This window comes from Ostrinia furnacalis, unplaced genomic scaffold (assembly GCF_004193835.3).
Source record: "Ostrinia furnacalis isolate ACB-3 unplaced genomic scaffold, ASM419383v2 OfSCF1803, whole genome shotgun sequence".
Taxonomy (NCBI): Eukaryota; Metazoa; Arthropoda; class Insecta; order Lepidoptera; family Crambidae; genus Ostrinia; species Ostrinia furnacalis.
Genome location: NW_021132042.1, coordinates 1 through 19,014, shown reverse-complemented (window position 1 = coordinate 19,014; position 19,014 = coordinate 1). Strand labels below are relative to the sequence as shown.

At 37.7% G+C, this 19,014-nt stretch overlaps 4 protein-coding genes across 4 annotated transcripts; 2 read left to right on the top strand and 2 right to left on the bottom strand.

Annotated features, from left to right (window-relative positions):
• Window positions 1-1,951: 1,951 nt before the first annotated feature.
• LOC114353759 (uncharacterized) lies at window positions 1,952-3,018 on the top strand. Its single transcript, XM_028305864.1, has one exon. The coding sequence runs from the start codon at window positions 2,151-2,153 to the stop codon at window positions 2,655-2,657; it is 507 nt and encodes a 168-aa protein (XP_028161665.1). The 5' UTR covers window positions 1,952-2,150; the 3' UTR covers window positions 2,658-3,018.
• Window positions 3,019-4,116: 1,098 nt separating this feature from the next.
• Window positions 4,117-4,789, top strand: LOC114353772 (uncharacterized). The gene has a single exon (XM_028305880.1). The coding sequence runs from the start codon at window positions 4,166-4,168 to the stop codon at window positions 4,733-4,735; it is 570 nt and encodes a 189-aa protein (XP_028161681.1). The 5' UTR covers window positions 4,117-4,165; the 3' UTR covers window positions 4,736-4,789.
• Window positions 4,790-9,828: 5,039 nt separating this feature from the next.
• Window positions 9,829-10,639, bottom strand: LOC114353763 (uncharacterized). The gene has a single exon (XM_028305868.1). The coding sequence runs from the start codon at window positions 10,597-10,599 to the stop codon at window positions 9,871-9,873; it is 729 nt and encodes a 242-aa protein (XP_028161669.1). The 5' UTR covers window positions 10,600-10,639; the 3' UTR covers window positions 9,829-9,870.
• A 5,809-nt stretch (window positions 10,640-16,448) lies between these two features.
• LOC114353764 (protein lethal(2)essential for life-like) lies at window positions 16,449-17,257 on the bottom strand. Its single transcript, XM_028305869.1, has one exon. The coding sequence runs from the start codon at window positions 17,099-17,101 to the stop codon at window positions 16,586-16,588; it is 516 nt and encodes a 171-aa protein (XP_028161670.1). The 5' UTR covers window positions 17,102-17,257; the 3' UTR covers window positions 16,449-16,585.
• Window positions 17,258-19,014: the final 1,757 nt, after the last annotated feature.

Sequence of the window (19,014 nt, the reverse complement as noted above, 5' to 3'; positions counted from 1 at the left end):
TCGCTTCATCATTGATTTATTAATATTTACATAACATTAATTAATTAAATAATGATAGAAAATAATAATTTTTCAAATCGATTGAAATGCCAGCAACTGCTTTAATAATTGTTTCCTTGTGTCAGATAGCAACTAAAAAATCAGTAACCGGTGGAACTGTTAAAATCTTCAAATCAAATAATATCTAAAAGTTCAATTTTAGAGATAGTGCCAGTTTAAGCAACTTCAAGATTTTTTGCAATTGAAAAAACACTGTCCGTATTTAAAAAAAAAATCAGTAATTTTTAATGTCATCCTTTATTGTGTATTGAATTGATAAGAAAATGAATACAGTATTATTATGTTATGCCTAACCGAGCTCGCTCGTATCTCCTGGCCGTATAAAGCCAACGGTCCTATCACGCGTGCTCATTCGTCTGAGATTCACCAGTATTGCATCACGCGCGGAATCGGCCAATCGCCTGAAATGTATCGCTTCATACCACTAGCCTTCTTGGCAGTCTGCACGGGGAGCTTTCTCCAACCGTCGTGCCCACAGCACCGCTCAATAAACACAGACCACGAAACACTATTCGACGACCTGGCCCAAAGAGTTTTGGAGCTAGACAAGAAGGTTAACCAGTTCAACGAGATGCACTCCAGTACTGCTACAAAGGAGATCGTCGAACCAGCCCGCTACGTCATCGAAGTACCGTTAGAAGGTTACGAAGACAGTGACGTCATCATCAAAATCCGGAAGAGTGTCCTTCAGATCAACGCGAAGAAAGGAGTCAAGGAATACACACAAATGAGACTGCTTCCGACCTTCGCGAACGTGGATAAGTCTACCTACACCCTCGATGAAGGTGTATTGCAAGTCGTCTTCCCCATCAACAATGGGCCCTCCACGTGCAATACTTACTCTAGTGATTCTATAAAAATCGTCCCCAAATTCGAACTGTTCACTGGCCAATTAGGACCCCGTATGGGATGGGACGACGAGTAAAAATAGAATAATTGTGAATATTGTATACTTATCATAATTTTGATATTTCAAACTTAACGTAACACAACTTAAGCTTAATCATACGTTAATTAAGTTTGCTGATTATATTTTTATGGGTAAACTCGCTGTATCTTTTATTTTTATTAATAACAACTTTAAATACTGATAACAGAAGCACACAGAAGCTTTGGCTGGTAAGACTGACACCCGGGTTGGGATCTCAGTTGTTTTTTTTATCGAAATTTTCTTCTCCTAATTTGATAGCATTACAAATGTTTACAGCTAACGGATGAGTGCACCTCTCGTTCATTAAAAATAAATAAATGTTTTTTTTATGCAAAACAAGGCAGGTATTTGACCACAATCGCACCAATGTGGAAATAAATGAAAACTACTATTGTGTGTTTATTTACGATAAATACTTATTACCTCTTCTCTGGATTGGATAGGTAATTGATAGTCTGAATATAAATAATAACTTTGGACATTTTACACTGCACCATCTATTCCCAAACTAATTAAAAATCTTGTCCTATGGGTACTAACTAGTCAGCGGCTATAATCATAATTTTATATCGTTGTCGCTTATACCAAATGACGTCCATTGTTGTACAAGGCCTCCCTCAAAAAATTTAAACGATCATAGGAACGCACGATCTCTGTCCCCATCCAGTTGTTTCACGCGACCTTCACCTGATCGTTGGTCCACCTAGTGGGGCCTGCCCACACTAAGTATGTCTTGCGGCCCATGGTCGTCACTCGAGAACGGCTACCCCAACGGCTACGTTCTGCCCACTGCTATTTAAGTTTGGCAATTCTGCGGGCTACGGTTACTTTGTATATTGTCCCGAAGCAGTGGTAGGGTTAATACTGGGACGTGTAAAAGTGCTTTTTAAAAGCCTATTTGCATTGCACTTTGCACTTCCTTGTCACCACACAAGATAAGAAAAGAATTAATTAATTTTCTAAAACATTTGAGCAAAGTAAATAAATATGCTTGTGTCAACTACTATGGCGACAACAACAAACCTTGGCCATCCCTGACTGTTAAGTCCATCCTACAGAATACAGATAGTGTAAGGTTATCAAGGTCTCTGTTATCTGTACTGTGTGTACCATTCCCTAACCACTTCTTGACCTGGCTACACGCGTCGAAACTCTTGAAATGTATCTGATATTACTATTCGTCTTGGGTCTGGCTGCGTCCAGCTATCAGCACCACCACCGCGACCACACCCAACACCGAGTTGAATACCTTGCGAACATCTTCGAAGAATTGGCCAATGACGTCATAGCACTCGACAGGCAGAGCATCCAACTCTGCGAGGCGCACTCGATCGGTTCCATCAAAGAACTCTTCGAAGAAAAAAGGTTCAGCCTCAAAATATCCCTCCAAGGGTTTAATGACAGTGACGTCACCGTCCAAGTCAGACATAGAGTGATGTATGTCAACGCGGTGAATAAGGATCCTGTGAAACATTTCTCAGCAATCAAAGAGCTGCCAGCATTTGTCAACGTTGCTGAAGGAAAGTTCGATCTTCAAGATGGAGTTTTAGAAGTGGTGTTCCCCACTAGGAACGTTTTGAATAACTCTTGCGATCCTCACTTGAATGTTGATGTTGTAACATTGACCAAGTTTGAACAGTTTTCTGGTCAGACAGGACCAAGGTAGAGAGTGAGGACTAACTTTCTAAAACACCGTCACGTTTCTTATAATATTCTGTGTGAATAAAGCTTTTTCAACTGTATAATGTGTAATAAGAACTGTTGCTTTAAGTACGTTATTTTGTGGTTTACTATAAATAAACAAGAGGTTAATAATAAATCAATGCTTGGAAGGAAAACAGAAAACATAAATACAAATATACCTAAGTATGTAAATATTTACTCACTTTTATAGGTAGATTTGGTGGTTTGTATTTATTTAGTCTTTGTTGTACAACTACTCATTTGACGTAACTCAATGCTTCTTTAAACAGTTTTATTTTTTGTAACCATAATTTGGTTTAGAGGTTTTTCCTGGCCTTGAACTCAAGTACAGTACAGTACGAGGCGAAGAAGATCGGCAAGACTTGGAGCGAGATCAAACACATAGCTCAAGACCGAACGCGATGGAGGACTGTTGTGGACGCCCTCTGCCCCATCTAGGGGACATTATTTTTTATTTCAAATTTTCATCTAGTTTTAGAAGCATTTTAACATTATGTAAGGTCGCAAAAAAACTTGGATAGAATAGAATAGAATAAAATAATTGTTTATTTGCATAAAACATGGTATAGGTACTACTTACATGGTAAACATGGATAGGGTGACATACCTACATAAATAAATATTATTAAGAGAACTCTTGTCTTGTTTTGAGCATACAGCTTTAGGACAAATAAAGAGTGTTTCCCAAATTCGATGTCGCTCTCATTAATCAACATTAAGGTTAAATATTGAGGATTGCCCAGGATATTGAGGATTTCACAAATCCTTTTATATTGACTGAAGAGCCCCAGTAATCTTTTTTTCACTATATTTCCATACTACTAACAAATTATCGATTTTATGTTGACACTGACTAATCAATGGCAAAGAGCACGTTATCTAAACCTGCTTCTAAAAAATAACGGACATTTGTTTTGAAGGCCAATTTTATCTTTGGCTGGATTGCGCCATCTTACAACGACTAACGTAAAAAGTCAAATTCCATACAAAAACACCAGTTAAAAGACATTTTGTATTTAACCTACACCGCACTTACAGCTTTCTGCAAGATCCAAAGATTGACTGGCGGAGAATTTTTTTAGCATTAAGTCCACCTTTTGTAAGATATATTTTGTGCAATAAAGTGTTTCAACAAAATTAAATCAATTGATTAAAAGGTAATTGCTTAAAAGAGAGCTCACATTGGTTGGTATCTGTCTGTTACTCAGAGAGTAAGTAGTTAAGTAAACAAAGAACCTAATTGAGACTTTAATTTAACCTTGCTTTGATGATCTGATGCTCAGAAAGAATATCCTTTCTAAGCATCAGATCATCAAAGCAAGGTTTTCCAATTAATAAGAAACAATACCAAAAACATTCGCAAGAAAATACCCAGTATGATAAGGAGCAGGTCAGCGGTCATCGTTATCAATGTTATTATCATCTATAGCCCACGGCCAGTCGTTCACAAACCGTAGACAATCTTGCACGATGTACCGGATAATACTGCTCCTAGTGGCCATCCAGGCCTTAGCAGTCCAGAGCGGGTGCCATCACGACCGCTGCAGACACAGGCACCACGACTACAAAAACGGTCGCCACGAGTTTGATGGGGAGTTCCACGAATTATCCTGGGCCGTGGTCCGTGCTGACAGAAAAGCCCAAAGAGTTTGTGACGAAAATACCAACCATTCCACCGAAACCTTCTATAGTAATCACTACGAGATATCCGTCTCGCTTCCAGACTTCAGTGAGGAGGAGATTACAGTGAAAATCAAACACCGAGTCATCTTCATTCAAGCGTTCAAAAGCAATCAAAAGGTGTTTTCGGAATTGAAGATCGTTCCTGAATTTGCGAAAGGCAGCAATGCTAGCTGGAGGTTTGATGAGAAGGTGCTGAACATCTACGTGCCTTATGAGATCACCCTTGGCACAGAAGTAGTCAGGGTGTGCAACAACACCATAGACGAGTCGGTGATCACACTACCAAAGGCAGACATCGACATGCGTTTCGGTGACGATGAGACGACCGTTACTCCGTTAAATGAAGATAATTTGTAGTGTGTAATACTTACAAGGTGTGGTGTTACTTTTAAATAATATGAAAAAAATACACTAATGTTGTTTGTCTTATTTTGATATGAAGTAAGGTGTCTATAATGATATTACTTGCCGTTTACTTGCCTATGTAATTAGAAGTTTCGAAAAAGATTGCGTATAAAAACATTAAATAATAATTACTTGCTTGTTTAAAAACTTTATTATGTATGGGAGTGCGCACACTACGCGCCGATTCGATTTGGCCGATTCTTCATACAAATTAAAATCGGGCACAACTATCGGCCAACTAAAAATCAACGGTGTGCGCCTACTCTTAACACCTATGTCGTGCCTATGTAATTATAAAGTGTCGCCTGTCATATGGGCACCCAGGCGATTTCATCCAGATAATCAAAGTTGTCAAAGTGGAATAGACCAAACTTTCATGCGCCTTTTCTAATATTTTTTATTACTGACATCTCTGAAAGGATGCCTGAATTAAAACGTAACAGACTGAAAAAAGTGGCTCCATCTATAGAAACTCGCATAAACTATTACGTTTATTACGTAAAGTATTCTGTAGTTCCCTTGAACATAAATAGATGGGCTTATGACAATAAATTATTATTTCTACTTTTATAAAGTTATCTTTACGGAGTCATATTTTTTTAAATAAGTAGGTATTACAATATTTGCCGTAGATAAAAAGAAAAAAAGGAATTTTCCTCTTTGCATTCCGAGAATAGAGTAGAATAGAATAAAATAGAAAGTATTTATTTGTCTCAAAACAGGTTGGTAGGTATAATCTTGGCGACCAAAGTTTTAGTGGTAGAAACTGGACGATTCCAAACGATTAGTTAAGGGACTAATAACAATCATTCATGTTTGATTCATTTGACAATCTCCTGTTTGTTCTGTATGCTAATTACCACTAATCAAACTAGGTTCACTACGACTTGCTTCAAATAAATTTTAAACTATTCATAGTATTTATCTTTTACTTGCTCTAGCGTGTGAGAAACTAAGTACCATTGATAAAATAAAAAGCAAATAAAATAAGATATTGGCCATTTTTGGTCGTTTTTTTTTCCCTCATCTGCAATCATACATAACCATAGAGCAGATTTATTCCTTGTTTTAACATGGCCAAGGAGCTCTCCAGCAGGACACCTCTCTTTCACCATCTGTCATCAATACTTTGTACGTATAGGTACTAATGGCGTTTCAGTCGTTTAGTGTAGCGATTTCAATTTAAGCATAGTTTTCTTTATTTGATCCTGAAGTTAGAATATCAATAGTAAAAGTCGTGTTTTAATGTAGGCCGAAAAGTCACCGTACGAATTTTAGAATTGTCGATAGCCATTCTTTCATTTTCATTCATTTCACTCATTTCAGTGAATAAAAGGGGTTACCTACATACACCATATCGAATTACAAAAATGATCGAAAATCAAAATATCGAACACGTTTCATCGAACGATCAGAATATCGAACGATCAAAATATCGAATGCTCAAAATATCGAACGTTCAGAATATCGAATTTACAAATGATCGAACGATCAAAATATCGAATGATATTTTGAGCATTCGATATTTTGATTGTTCGATATTTTTATCGTTCGATGAAACGTGTTCGATATTTTGATTTTCGATCATTTGTAATTCGATATGGTGTAGGCCCGAAAAAAAGACTCAACGCCTGAAAGTCGTTAAGGTTAGGTCCTATATGTATGATAATAGCGACCTAAATTCACTCTCGTGTTAGAATTGTATCGAATTCGACAGCAGAAGCAAATGGTAGGGTAGACAAACACAGCAGCCGCAGACCGCTATCAGCGCGCCCAGGCCGACACAGCAAACACTATGCGTCTATTGCTGAGGTTATCAGTGGCTGCAATGGATTAACCGTTATTAACTAGCGTAACTATAACAACTGATAAACTTAACAAAAAGAACTGTCGATTGTAACGTAACAAAACACATTGTACTTAAAGTATTATACAAAGTTGCTTTCTTTTGTCTGTTCCTATGTATGCTTAGATCGGTCTTTTTAATAAATAGAGTGATTCAAGAGGAAGCTAGTTTTATATAAAGAACACTAGCTTTGCCCGCGACTCCATTCATCTACTGAACAAGTTGCCATAGCAGCCATAGTTTGATGAGTCGTCGTCGTCTCTACTAAATGAGCATTTTAGTGCCAGAGTTTTCTTTCAATGTTATCCATCACTACTTCATACGCGTGAAAATAGTAACTAAACCCTTATGTACTTAATATTAAACACTTACAACATGTACGTAAGCATAAACATGACTAAACTATAGTAGCATCCTTGGATAGAATCATACGGGAAATTAATCATTTTCGAGCATTCAATATGAATTACCTATGTTGAATACATTACTTCCTGTATGGAAGTAAAATATAATAAACTATGCTATAAATCTAAATATATTTATCTCAAAGGTGACTGAGTGACTGACTGATTGACTGACTGACATAGTGATCTATCAACGTACAGCCCAAACCACTGGACGGATCGGGCTGAAATTTGGCATGCAGGTAGATGTTATGACGTAGGCATCCGCTATGAAAGAATTTTACAAAACTCCACCCCTAAGGGGGTAAAACGGGATCCACGCGGGCGGTCGCTAGTTCAGTATAAGCACGCTAACCTGATATTTCTTATTATAGTGTCTAGTTTGCTCTCCAAAATTAGTATCTAAATTGAAAAAGAGGCTGACAAAGGTGACAGAGTTTCCTCCGTCACTTGCTCTTAGCATCAGCCCATAGTTATGTTGTCCCGAAGTGGTGGTAGGGCAATAGGACAACGCCTCCTCCTCCACTGCACAGGCTACCACCGCCGTCGGACGCGATTGGCCTCGTGGTCCCGGCTAATCCTGTCGGCCCCCCATTAAGTGGGGGCGTGTTGGGTCCCGTCGTGTAGGGCGGGACGTCCGCGGCGCCTTGGTCGTTTCTAGTGCCCAAGGCGCCGACCACTATGCGGCAGAGGGAACACCCCAGGTTTTTAGTGGGTTAGAGCCCCACATAACCTGCCGTCCCCCGGAGGTATGGATAGGCCATTTTCCTGGAAAAAAAGGGCAATAGGACAAGCTATATTTGGGCGTGTACCTATAAGCGCCTTGGAAATTGCCTAAGAACTGAATAAATGATTTGATGTAATAGGATTTGATTAGTACCTACATACATAGAGTCATGGACTTATTATCATCCAATTAGATTTTCTAGTTCCCATTTTTTCTTTATATTTCCGGACATCGAATTAACGAGATAATAGAGGAAAGAAACATTTTATCTTTTATAACTGAAATTCCCCAAGTTATCGCTATTTATTAAACACTGCTTATATTTAGCAAACTGAGTATATCTCATAGCTGATAACCTTTTGAAATGGCTCGCGTAAGTAAATGAGGATAATTTATTTAAAAGATGGACTATGCTATTATTCTGTACGTCACCAGAAATAATACGTGGTGTAAGTATGTAGGTACGAGTAAGTGCCTTTTTCCTGTATGCGGATTTCAGCACGCGTGCGTGTTCGTTCATTCGTTCGTTTCAGCCAAATGACGTCCACTGCTGGACAAAGGCCTCCTCCAAGGTTTTCCACAATGCACGGTCCTGCGCTGCCCGCATCCAGGCTCTTCCCGCGACCTTACGAGATCGTCGGTCCACCTAGTAGGAGGCCTGCCCACGCTACGTCTTCCAGCCCGTGGTCGCCACTCGAGAACTTTTCTGCCCCAACGGCCATCGTCTCTACGAGCTATGTGCCCCGCCCACTGCCACTTGCGTGTAGTCCGCGTAACGTAAATACCTAATAGGAAAAACATTTGTATGAAACCACAGATCACAGAAACTAAAGGGAGATGTTCCAAGGGGCCGGGGCCGGTGTCGCAGCAATATGCCCAAAAACAGAACACATTGCTGCAGACGTCATAATGTAAACAGTTTACATTGCTTGCGTAGTACCTACTAAAGAATAGTCGAACGTGGAGTACTGATACCGCAGTGGATAATGAGCACATATTGATTACTTTGTTTTATGTCAATTTCTAATGCGACACTCAGTTTCGAACTCCGCGCATTAGTTCTCGCATTAGCATTAGCGCTCTCTCTTCTCTATGTATGAAACAATGAAATGCGGGCAGCTCGCAAGCGGGCCAAATCCGCACGCGTGTCGAAATCCGCACGCGGATGAAAATCCGCACGCGTGTCGAAATCCGCACGAGTGCCGAAATCCGCATCACAAGAAATAGTCACTAATGATCAGTTTGGTAAAACATTTATTAAGTGAAGTCCTCGTGCCAATAAGTATCTTATCCGATATCTTGTCTTCCTAAAAACGAAAGCTAAACGTTTTATAATAATTATTTACTCGTTCACTATCGGTCTTACTTAACACTACAAACATTATAAAACCCTATATATGTCATTGTATGTAAACCTCTAACAATAAAATAATTTCTTCAAATATTTAGGTTATAGATACAGATGACACCAATGATCACATATTACCTGCTTATGAACTACCAAAGATTAGTTATAACGTATTGTGTTTATCCTATAAAAATAGTAGGTAATTGTTTGTCAGTCTGTCCTTTTGCACCCCTGATAAAGCGACATTAATTAAATACACTCGGGACTTCACAGTATGCTATCACAAAGGTAATAGTTGTGATTGTAAAATAACGATAACTTTAAGACAATAAAATAATTACATCTTAATCAGTCTTAATACTTAGATGCTATATTTCCACATAAATAAATGTTGTCGACTACCTGCTACCTATTTTCTACATTAACTAAAATAGTACCTATCCATCAATATCGATTTTTGTCTTTACTAGTTATTAATTTAATTGCAATTAAGTATAATTAAATTAATAAAACTTTTATCTTTTATTTGTTGACCTTTAGTTAGCCCAACAACTTGTAACTAGTTAAAATTTACTTTTGTGTACCTATGTGTGTAAAATGTGAAGTTTATTCTTTCAATTTATGAAAACGGTGACTAGCAAATTGTACTTTTGTCAATAAACGATATTTTAGCTATCACAGTCATGTAAACAGAAGGGGACGGTTAATAAAACTGCAATATTTTACAAATAAATAACTTTAATAACAAAACTAATGAATGTATCACTTTCGGTAGTGCACAGGCACAAATTCGTATTGGTTCTTCAAGTCTACAGCGTAAGTTGTGGCTTCAACAGGTACGTTGGAGATCTCATTGGTCTGAATGTCGTGTTCTTTATCGAAGTCACTCCTCAGTCCAACATCAGCATCTTGGACGTCATCAGTGTGGTCTTCTGTCTTCTCGATTGCTTCGGTAACAGTAGATTCTTCAGTCACTGGTTCTACCTCTCCACGAGGGACGATAGTGGTAGGGAGGGTGGCTGTCTGTTTCAGAGGGAAAGTGATAGTTAGGACTTCATTTTCGTAAGTCCAAACACCAGCAACGTCCACACTCTCCGGCATAGACCGCACTTCCAAATAGTTCTTCCCGATACCGTCTTCAGTGTTATGGGTCGCTTGCACCATCAGGACCCCTTCGCGCGCCTTCACAATTATCTCCTTCTCCTCAAAGCCGGTTAAAGGTATCGTGACTTTGTATTGGTTGTCGACGATTCCAGCCGTAGACTGAGCTCCAGGGAATCGGGTGTGCAGCTGCCTCATGAGGTCGTCTAGTTGCCTGAGCTCAGCTTCCATATCTATCCAAAATCGGTTGGTGTCGAACATGTCTTGGCCGAAAGCGGGATGGAAGTCGTCCATGTGGAACTCGTCGAAGCCATGATGATGTCCATGGTGGTGGCGGAAGTGAGGAGCGGCAGCGGCCAGGCCGAGGCACATTAGCACTAGCAGAAACATCTTGAACGGTATTCCTTTGTGGACTGACGCGGGCTGTGACCGCCCCGCTTATATATTGCCCGGGTTATAGGGCATCGGTTATCAGTGACTTCTAGACTTGTTTGGTTGGACTGTTCTCGGAAATTCTCGTGGCTGGGAAAATATGATTCAATAAAATGTGCTGCTTAGATCTAAAATACTGACGTTAGAAGACATATTAAGTAAGTGCGATTTAATAATGAGGCGATAACCGATAGCTGAATCATAATTATGTGTAGCTATTGTGACATAACAGTATAGCGAAGTTTTCCTCTATTTACACGTTGCCTACTTATCTAAATTCATATAAAAAATTAAAAACAACTCCTTCCTTTAAATTCATTTACAAATACATACAAGTTGAGGCTTGTTGACAACGAATAGCAGTCATAACATAAATTACAGCAATCTATCGGGCGAAGCCCCGAGCCGTCTGCCCCGCAAACCTAGCATCTGCCTCATTCAAGCTGCATGTTATATGAATATTGATTGATTAATTTGTTTATGTACTAAAGGTTTACTACGCAGTGTACTTATCATATTCAAATTACTATATTTCTAACTTTAATACCATCTACCTACCCGCTGTTTATTGAAAATTAATAGCACAAAATACTTAGATACCTGTCTTTAAAATGCAACAACTAGCTGTGTCCGCAGCTTCGCCCGCGTGAAATTTACTTTCGTCACATATCGTCATAAATTATAGCCTATATGTTATTCTGGGTTATAAACAATAATACTGTAAAGTTTCATCAAAATCCGTTCAGTAGTTTTTGCGTGAAAGAGTAACAAACATCCAGACATCCATACAATCTTTCGCATTTATAATATTAGTAAGATTTATCGTTATTCTTATGTATAAACATTACTATTGTAAAGATTCATCAAAATCCGTTCATTCGTTTTTGCGTGAAAGGGTTACAAACATACATCCTCACAAACTTTCACATTTACAATATTAGTATAGGATTGTCTTGTCCAACTGTACCTACACAACAGCTGTTTCCCCTAATGAATCACATTACCAGTAATTGGTGATTAGTAATTATTATTACCTACTTATTGTTATTCTTAATTTGTTATTGTTAAACTTACAAACGGCTTTAAAAGCATATCACGGCTATGTAGCTTCCAATATTAGATACGGAATTTTGTTGTGGGGTAACTCTATATCGATACAAAAAGCATTTATTGCTCAAAAGCAGTGTATTCGAGCAATCACAAATGTACCTCCCCTAACAACATGCAAGCCTTTATTTAAGGAACTAAATTTACTATCCCTTCCCTCTATGTACATTTTCGAAGCATGCATTTTTGTTAAAAAAAATCAGGATTTATTTATAAAAAAGAGAGATGTATGTAATTTTAGAACAAGATACCCTAATAAGTTAATTCTGCCACATATTAAAACAGATATTTGTAAGAGAAACAGTCATTCAATGGTAGCTAGAATATATAACAAACTACCATCCAATATTGTTGCATTACCTACAAATAAATTTAAAGGTCAATTGTTTAAATGGCTAGTTGATAAATGTTATTATTCAGTGTCTGAGTACTTGGAAGACAAAAACTAATATTATAATGAGTTGGAATGTGAATTCTTATGTATTTTATTGTATTTAATTTGAATTGTATTGTATTGACTTATATTATAATTTGACATTTTAATATTAATTCGATACCATAAAATATTTGTATGCCAGTAATGGTAAATGTGTTTGTACTTTTTTCCATATTAATTGTCATCATTTTTACCCACATTTTTACAAATAAAGTGATTTGATTTGATTTGATTTGATTTGATTTGTTTCATGTAAACAAAGGAGCGTCATTGATACTTTGACGATTCTTGAAATTCGTGCTTTGTTTAAACAAGGGCTTACTTATCAGCTTTTGTTTTTAATTTTTCCCTTAATTACCCTTACTTAACTGCAGTAAAAAGGGTGAAGATTTTTGAGTGTATAATTTTAATAATTATACACTCAAAAATCTTCACCCTTGAGTAAGTGACTGACGTAAGAGCAGTTCATAAAAACATTTCTTAAATTAGGTAATTATTGTTTATATTCTTTGGGGATTTAAGTAGTTCTTAATCTGGAATCCGGAAGATTTTTTTTTATTATCTTTATTTATTTGGAGGACACGACAGCCCTCCTGAAGATTTAAACACTGTGGAAAAGACTACTAAGTAAATATTTGATTTATTTGTTTACCCTTTGAGATTAAGATGTCGAATAATTGTTAAATACATATTAAACCTACCTATTTTATAGTAAATAATTATCTTTTGGCCTTTAACATTGTGTCGATGCCGATTACATAGGTATTTTTTTTTATTCATACATATAATTAAAAATATAATACAGCTGAGAGAGTCCGGAAGCTGTAGGTAACCCTTGAACCATGTTTCGTTATACAGATAAATGACAAAGAGTTGTTGTCTTACTTTCGGGTAATAACTACGCAGTTTATTAACCCAAAACATTAATTATTTGGTTCTTATAGATTAGGTTTACCTACCTATTATGTTGGTTTTGTACTGGGCGGACTACCAACGACCATTTTCGTGATTAGCATGCTTTATTTGTAAATATGTAATAAATATAATAACGGGCTGGAAGACGTAGCGTGGGCAGGCCTCCTACTAGGTGGACCGACGATCTGGTAAAGGTCGCGGGAAGAGCCTGGATGCGGGCAGCGCAGGACCGTTCATTGTGGAAAACCTTGGGGGAGGCCTTTGTCCAGCAGTGGACGTCATTTGGCTGAAACGACGAATATAATTATGTTTATTAAAAAACTTTACATCTAAGTAAAGATAAGATTTCTTGGCCTCAATAATAGTTTTACCTGTTTAATTTTTATCCACAACGGGGAAGGCCATAAGGCCCTTAAGGGCTAATACCTTTCTTTTTTTTACTGTTTTTTGACGTTCATAAGTGCCACTAGAGGTCAAAATTGAATAAAATATTAAAAAAAAAAACGCCGAAGATGGATGCGAACTTCACCCGGAATCCTCAGCAACAGAAAACTGGTTATCTTCTTTCTTACCGGTTATCTTCTAACTTCCGAAAGAAAATGATGCTGTTAATATTGTTGTTATGGCGACAGGCTTAGGTAAGATGGTGGAGTTAGCCAGACGGACTTGGACCAAGCCCTCCACCACCAGCAAAACCGAACAGGAAAAATCTGTTCCCACTAGAGGTGGGCGCCGATATAGAAATAGCCGGCGGCGGCGCGCCGACTTTTTGGCTTCGGCGGCGGCGGCGTCGGCGGCGTGACCTTGACCTTTGACCTTGACTCATTATTTCTTTAAAAAAATCTGTTTACAGTCATCTAGACTATAATCAGGTAATCGCATCTTGTTCAGGGCCGCGCATGAGCGCAGGCACGTCGACCCTTTGGGATCTTTTGTGCGCCCCCTACCTTTATTCCCCTCTCATCCGTAAAAGCCTATCCATAAAGCGAATCAAGTGCTTGGGTGAGAGCGACTATTTCTGGTGCCGGATATGCCGACCCCAAGAGACCAATTCTAGTTCTCGCTGGCGCATCGTATTCGCACAGTAGTTATTTCATGGACTCTGCATGTTCTCCACATGCTCGACAGCTGTCGTCAAGCCCATCTTGTGGAGCATGTGGTTCGTAGTGTAGTGTCCTGTTAACGCACCCGTGATCACACGGGCTTGCCTTATATTTCCATTGAATATGAGTTTTTCCCATGATCTTGATTTTCCCTTTAGGAATAATTTGGAGTGACTCATACCGTTACTTACTCATTCAGCTCTATGCCTCCTAGTTATTATGCCTCATGGCCATGTGTGCGGTGCTTATAGATAAGGGCACTATCGGCTCTGGACCAATAGGTGTCGCCTCTGACCCTTGTCTCGCCAGACTGTCGGCCTTCGATTCCCGTATGTCCAGGTATCCACATTAGGGTCACCCTGTTATGCCTTCCAAGTTTCTTTAGTACCAATATTGCCCTCAGAACGAGTCTAGATCCAACCCTCACTGAGGCAATGGCTTTGAGTGCTGCCTGACTGTCACGTAAGATGTAAATGTCGCGCTTTTTAAAAAAAAAAAAAAAAAAAAAAAAAAAAAAACATACGGGTCGAATTGAGAACCTCCTCCTTTTTTGAAGTCGGTTGAAAATTAGGGATTGTTGGTGAAAACGGGCATACTTATTATTAAAGATTAGAGGGCTTTAAAAACCTTAAACACTAGCTAGACAAACTAAACAAAGAAAGAAGGCACTTTAACTTATCCTCTTATCACTTTGTTACAGATTCATAGAAGCTATCCCTGAGTAAGGTAAGCAATAGAATTAAGCGCAGAAGATCCACTTTGCAACGATTTATAGCTTTAGAATATGATCACTTAACCTCATCATCTCCAATCTTGGCCTCCCCCAATGCTTTCCATGTTATTGCCCGGTTGGTAGCGGCCAGTGTCCAGCGCCTTCCTGCTATCCTTATGATGTCGTCGGTCTACCTTGTGGGTGGACGTCCCACACTGCGGTTTACGAGGCCTCCACTCCAGAACCTTGCTGCCCCATCGGCCGTCAATTCTGGTATAATGTGCCCTGCCCATTCCAGCTCAGCGAGCGATGTCAGCGTTCGTTTACGGATCTCCTCATTTCTGATACACAAAATCTAATGGAATATTATTTGTTTATAATCTATCTATCTACTTCTACTATATACCTATATATCTATCTATATTAATAAAAATGAATTGATGTTCGTTAGTCTGATTAAAACTCGAGAACGGCTGGGCCGATTGAGCTGATTTTGGTTTTAAAATGTTTGTCGTAATCCAGGGTAGGTCTAAACGGTGAGCAAATACGTGTGCGATAATTCCACGCGGGCGAAGCCGCGGCCCGGGCGGAAAGCTAGTCGATAATAATAGGGTTTCACATGCAAAGCTATTTATAGATGGGGCCACTGTATGCCAATTAAAATTTATGTCAGCTTTTCGAAACTGAACTGCTCTGCTGTATATCCACATGACATCTAATAACGGACCTACTGAACCCGATTATGCTGCTAACTCAAAGCAAACGCCTTATGAATGTTCGATTTTCAATTTACAATCCATCATTCGAGTCGACAGCGTTATATTGGAAGTTCTAATAAGTTTTGCATTAGGTAGGGTAGGTTGCTAAAGATGGTCATTTACATTGAAGATCTTTGATCGAAGGATATTGAAAAAATCTCATATTAAAAAACGCATACTGCATACAATAGGACACTACATTACTTTGTATTTTAGTTTGTTACTTGGAAAGTCTTTGGTCAGTGTCGGAACTGTCGGACGACACATCATTAACATCACATTAAAGATGCTATACTGCGCCATCTATCGATAGCAAGCTGTACTTCATGATAAAACTACAGCTCTTTTAAGAGCGCGCAAAATAGCACTGTATCTCGTAATTCAGTTCTAAAACCACCTTACAGATGGCGCTAAATAGTTTAATTTTTTTAAGGTCTCTAGGATTTTTTTATCAAAAGAATAGTGCAGTATTTATTTGTATTGACTTCAAAAATGATTTTTTTGTGTAATTTATACAATGGCTAGTATACATTATAAATTTTACTATTACCTGTGCTATTACTTACTATTTAACATACAAATGCACACCCAGTTGCATAGAGTTATTAATATCTCTATGCCCAGTTGCATACAGAAAGTGTTACATGATTGTAATAAGATCTTAAAATTTTAATGTAATGGTAAAAATAAAGTTTTAGAATGGTTTGAAATTGAAAATGTTATTATAGTTTGCATTTACAATTTTAATAGGTGAATAAATAAAAAAACGAAATAGGTACCTAAGTAATGAATGACTAAAACGTCATTTTATTCAAACAACATAAAAAAATAACAACACTTGTAGGTACACTCTCACAACCAAAATTCAAATGCAGTGTAACTGAGATCAGAATAAAGTCCAAAAACTAGCCAATTATCCTTCTTGCTGCCCTTCAATTTGTTTCTTCACTGGTCCAGTTTGGATGATAGGGACAACTCGTTCATTACTTGCCTTCGGAGGTACTCTCAATGGCGCCGAAATGGTCAGAACACCATCAGAAGACAATTTCGAAGTTAAAACATCTGCCTCCACCCCATCTGGCAAAGCATACTTCCTTGTGAAACTCCTCGAAACAAATCCGTGCTCGTCTTGCCTTTCTTCGTGCTTTGCTTCCACAACCAAGAAACGATCCACAGTTTTCACTGATATCTCTTCAGGAGAAAAGTGCTGAACGTCTACATTGACTTGGAATTTCTCTTTGTCTTCCTTTATTGTTGACGCCATGTCCTTGGAAGCAGCTGCAACATCTCTCCAGTGGCACTGAGGAATGGTTAAGATGGCCAGTTGGTCCCCCTGCGGAGTCAGGCCCAAGTTGAAGAGGTGTTCCGGGAGACGGATCGGTCGAGGACGAGGGCGCTCGTATTCCACAAAAAACGGGTACATGGACATCTTGAATTGGTTTACTGGTTAAATGACGAAAATTACTTCAATTTGCTGCACTTGTGACTTGGATTTCTTCCAAAATCGACAATAATCGCTGAGAAAACTGACAACAAACTCGATCTCGCTTCACTTGTTTACAAGGAATGAATGACGTTAGCTGTCAAAACGCCGGCTATTTAAAGCAAGTCGGCCTACAGCGCCATCTGGCAGTGTCTGGAACGCTCTAGAACCTGCGCCTAGAAAAGACGAGACGGCGATGATGCAAACTAAAAGCAATAATCAGGTCTCGTAAACATTTTTCATAATACATGTAATAAAAATATTTTAAACGATATTATATTGTGAAATGAAACACCGTGCATTAGACGCTATTAATATAACCGTTGATTTATGCAGTATTACTTTTTAAAGTAATATCGCTTTTTACTGATTTTATGGTCGATGACTTCTTATCCGTGGGTGATAAAAGGACACCAAAGTGTCGAGTGTGAGTCCAATTTAACCCTTCATTTGGCAAGACACAAATTGTTTGATTTTTTCAATAAAATCTATTTAGACCTAATTGTTACTATCAAATAAAGTTAAGAAAAATAATAAAAAAAATATTTGGTTGGTATTTTCGCGAAAAACGATTGTTGCTTATTTACCACATTGCCAAATAGGGGTACTTAAATAAAACATTGAGATATATTATAGAATTAATTTTTTTATATGAAAATCTTAAAAAAATCAATCGTATTTCACATTTTATGCATTAAACTTTTTTTTGGCTATTTTCGCAATGACCTTTTTCTCCAACATTTGATAGATGACGTATGTCATCATACTTCACGATCAATATGCCGAGCCAAGGTTGGCTTTTTATTTTCTCTTTAGCTTCTGAAACTGGTATGTTACCGTTATCTGCTATAGTTGTTGACTTTATCTCCTAAAATGCTGTGCCCGACAGGGTCCGTAATTGCATCAAAAGTAATTACTATACCATCTCTATAACATTATTCATGTAATACATGATTGATTTATTGTGTATTGACACTTTTGTATTAACAAAAAGCTAAACCTATTTTGTTAGATGTTTGGCACTGTTGCTTCTAGGCAACATTGAGGTTCGGAAGCATGTCATGTATTAGAAAACACAATTTCTACGCCAAATATTGCTTTATATGATTAGTTTGATTTATTATGAATTAAATTTAGACAAAACAAAAATAATTAGAGATGATAAAATAGTACAAAATCATAAAACTTCCGTCTTTGTTATTCTCATTGCGCGTCATCTTGGCGTCTGACAGAAATATGGATATGAAATCACTCAAAACTCAGTCGACGACCGATTTACTAGTGTTTTGCTGAACTAAGCTTTGTAACAAAATCGAATGATTTGCACAAAACTTATTATTTGGTGCTGTAGAAATATTCAAAGTGGTTGTTGCTTAAAAGCATCACTGCCAAATGAAGGGTTAATCACCTGACTGATCAAGTCCAAATGATCAAAGTGGAATAGACCGATTTTATAATTAATAATTGTCGTATTTCGCCAATAATATCCTTGTTTCCAACCTTAAACACATTTCACAAAATCTTGTATATTTTTTTTTTAGTTTTTGATATTTAAGTTCAAGAATACCTACCTATTTCATAGAAAATTATTACCCATTAGGTCAATTCAGCCCAGGATGCTGCCCATGTCAAGTCGATCTGATAAAACATTAAGACATACATACGAAATATGATTTTTTTATTATGAAAAAACTTTCAAGTTCAACATCCTGTGATCCTGTCAATTTGAATGTAGGTAAATTAAATTATTTAAATACCTACATAATTTTATTTAGCTTACAAAAAAATATAAAATGTTTACAATATCTGACTATATTTTTTTGGTAGCATTTAATCAATAACTATTCCCTACACGCATC

What these genes read in the sequence shown, in the direction of transcription:
- LOC114353763 (XM_028305868.1), bottom strand. Translation starts at nt 10,599, where the DNA reads ATGTTTCTGCTAGTGCTAATGTGCCTCGGCCTGGCCGCTGCCGCTCCT.
- LOC114353759 (XM_028305864.1), top strand. Translation starts at nt 2,151, where the DNA reads ATGTATCTGATATTACTATTCGTCTTGGGTCTGGCTGCGTCCAGCTAT.
- LOC114353764 (XM_028305869.1), bottom strand. Translation starts at nt 17,101, where the DNA reads ATGTCCATGTACCCGTTTTTTGTGGAATACGAGCGCCCTCGTCCTCGA.
- LOC114353772 (XM_028305880.1), top strand. Translation starts at nt 4,166, where the DNA reads ATGTACCGGATAATACTGCTCCTAGTGGCCATCCAGGCCTTAGCAGTC.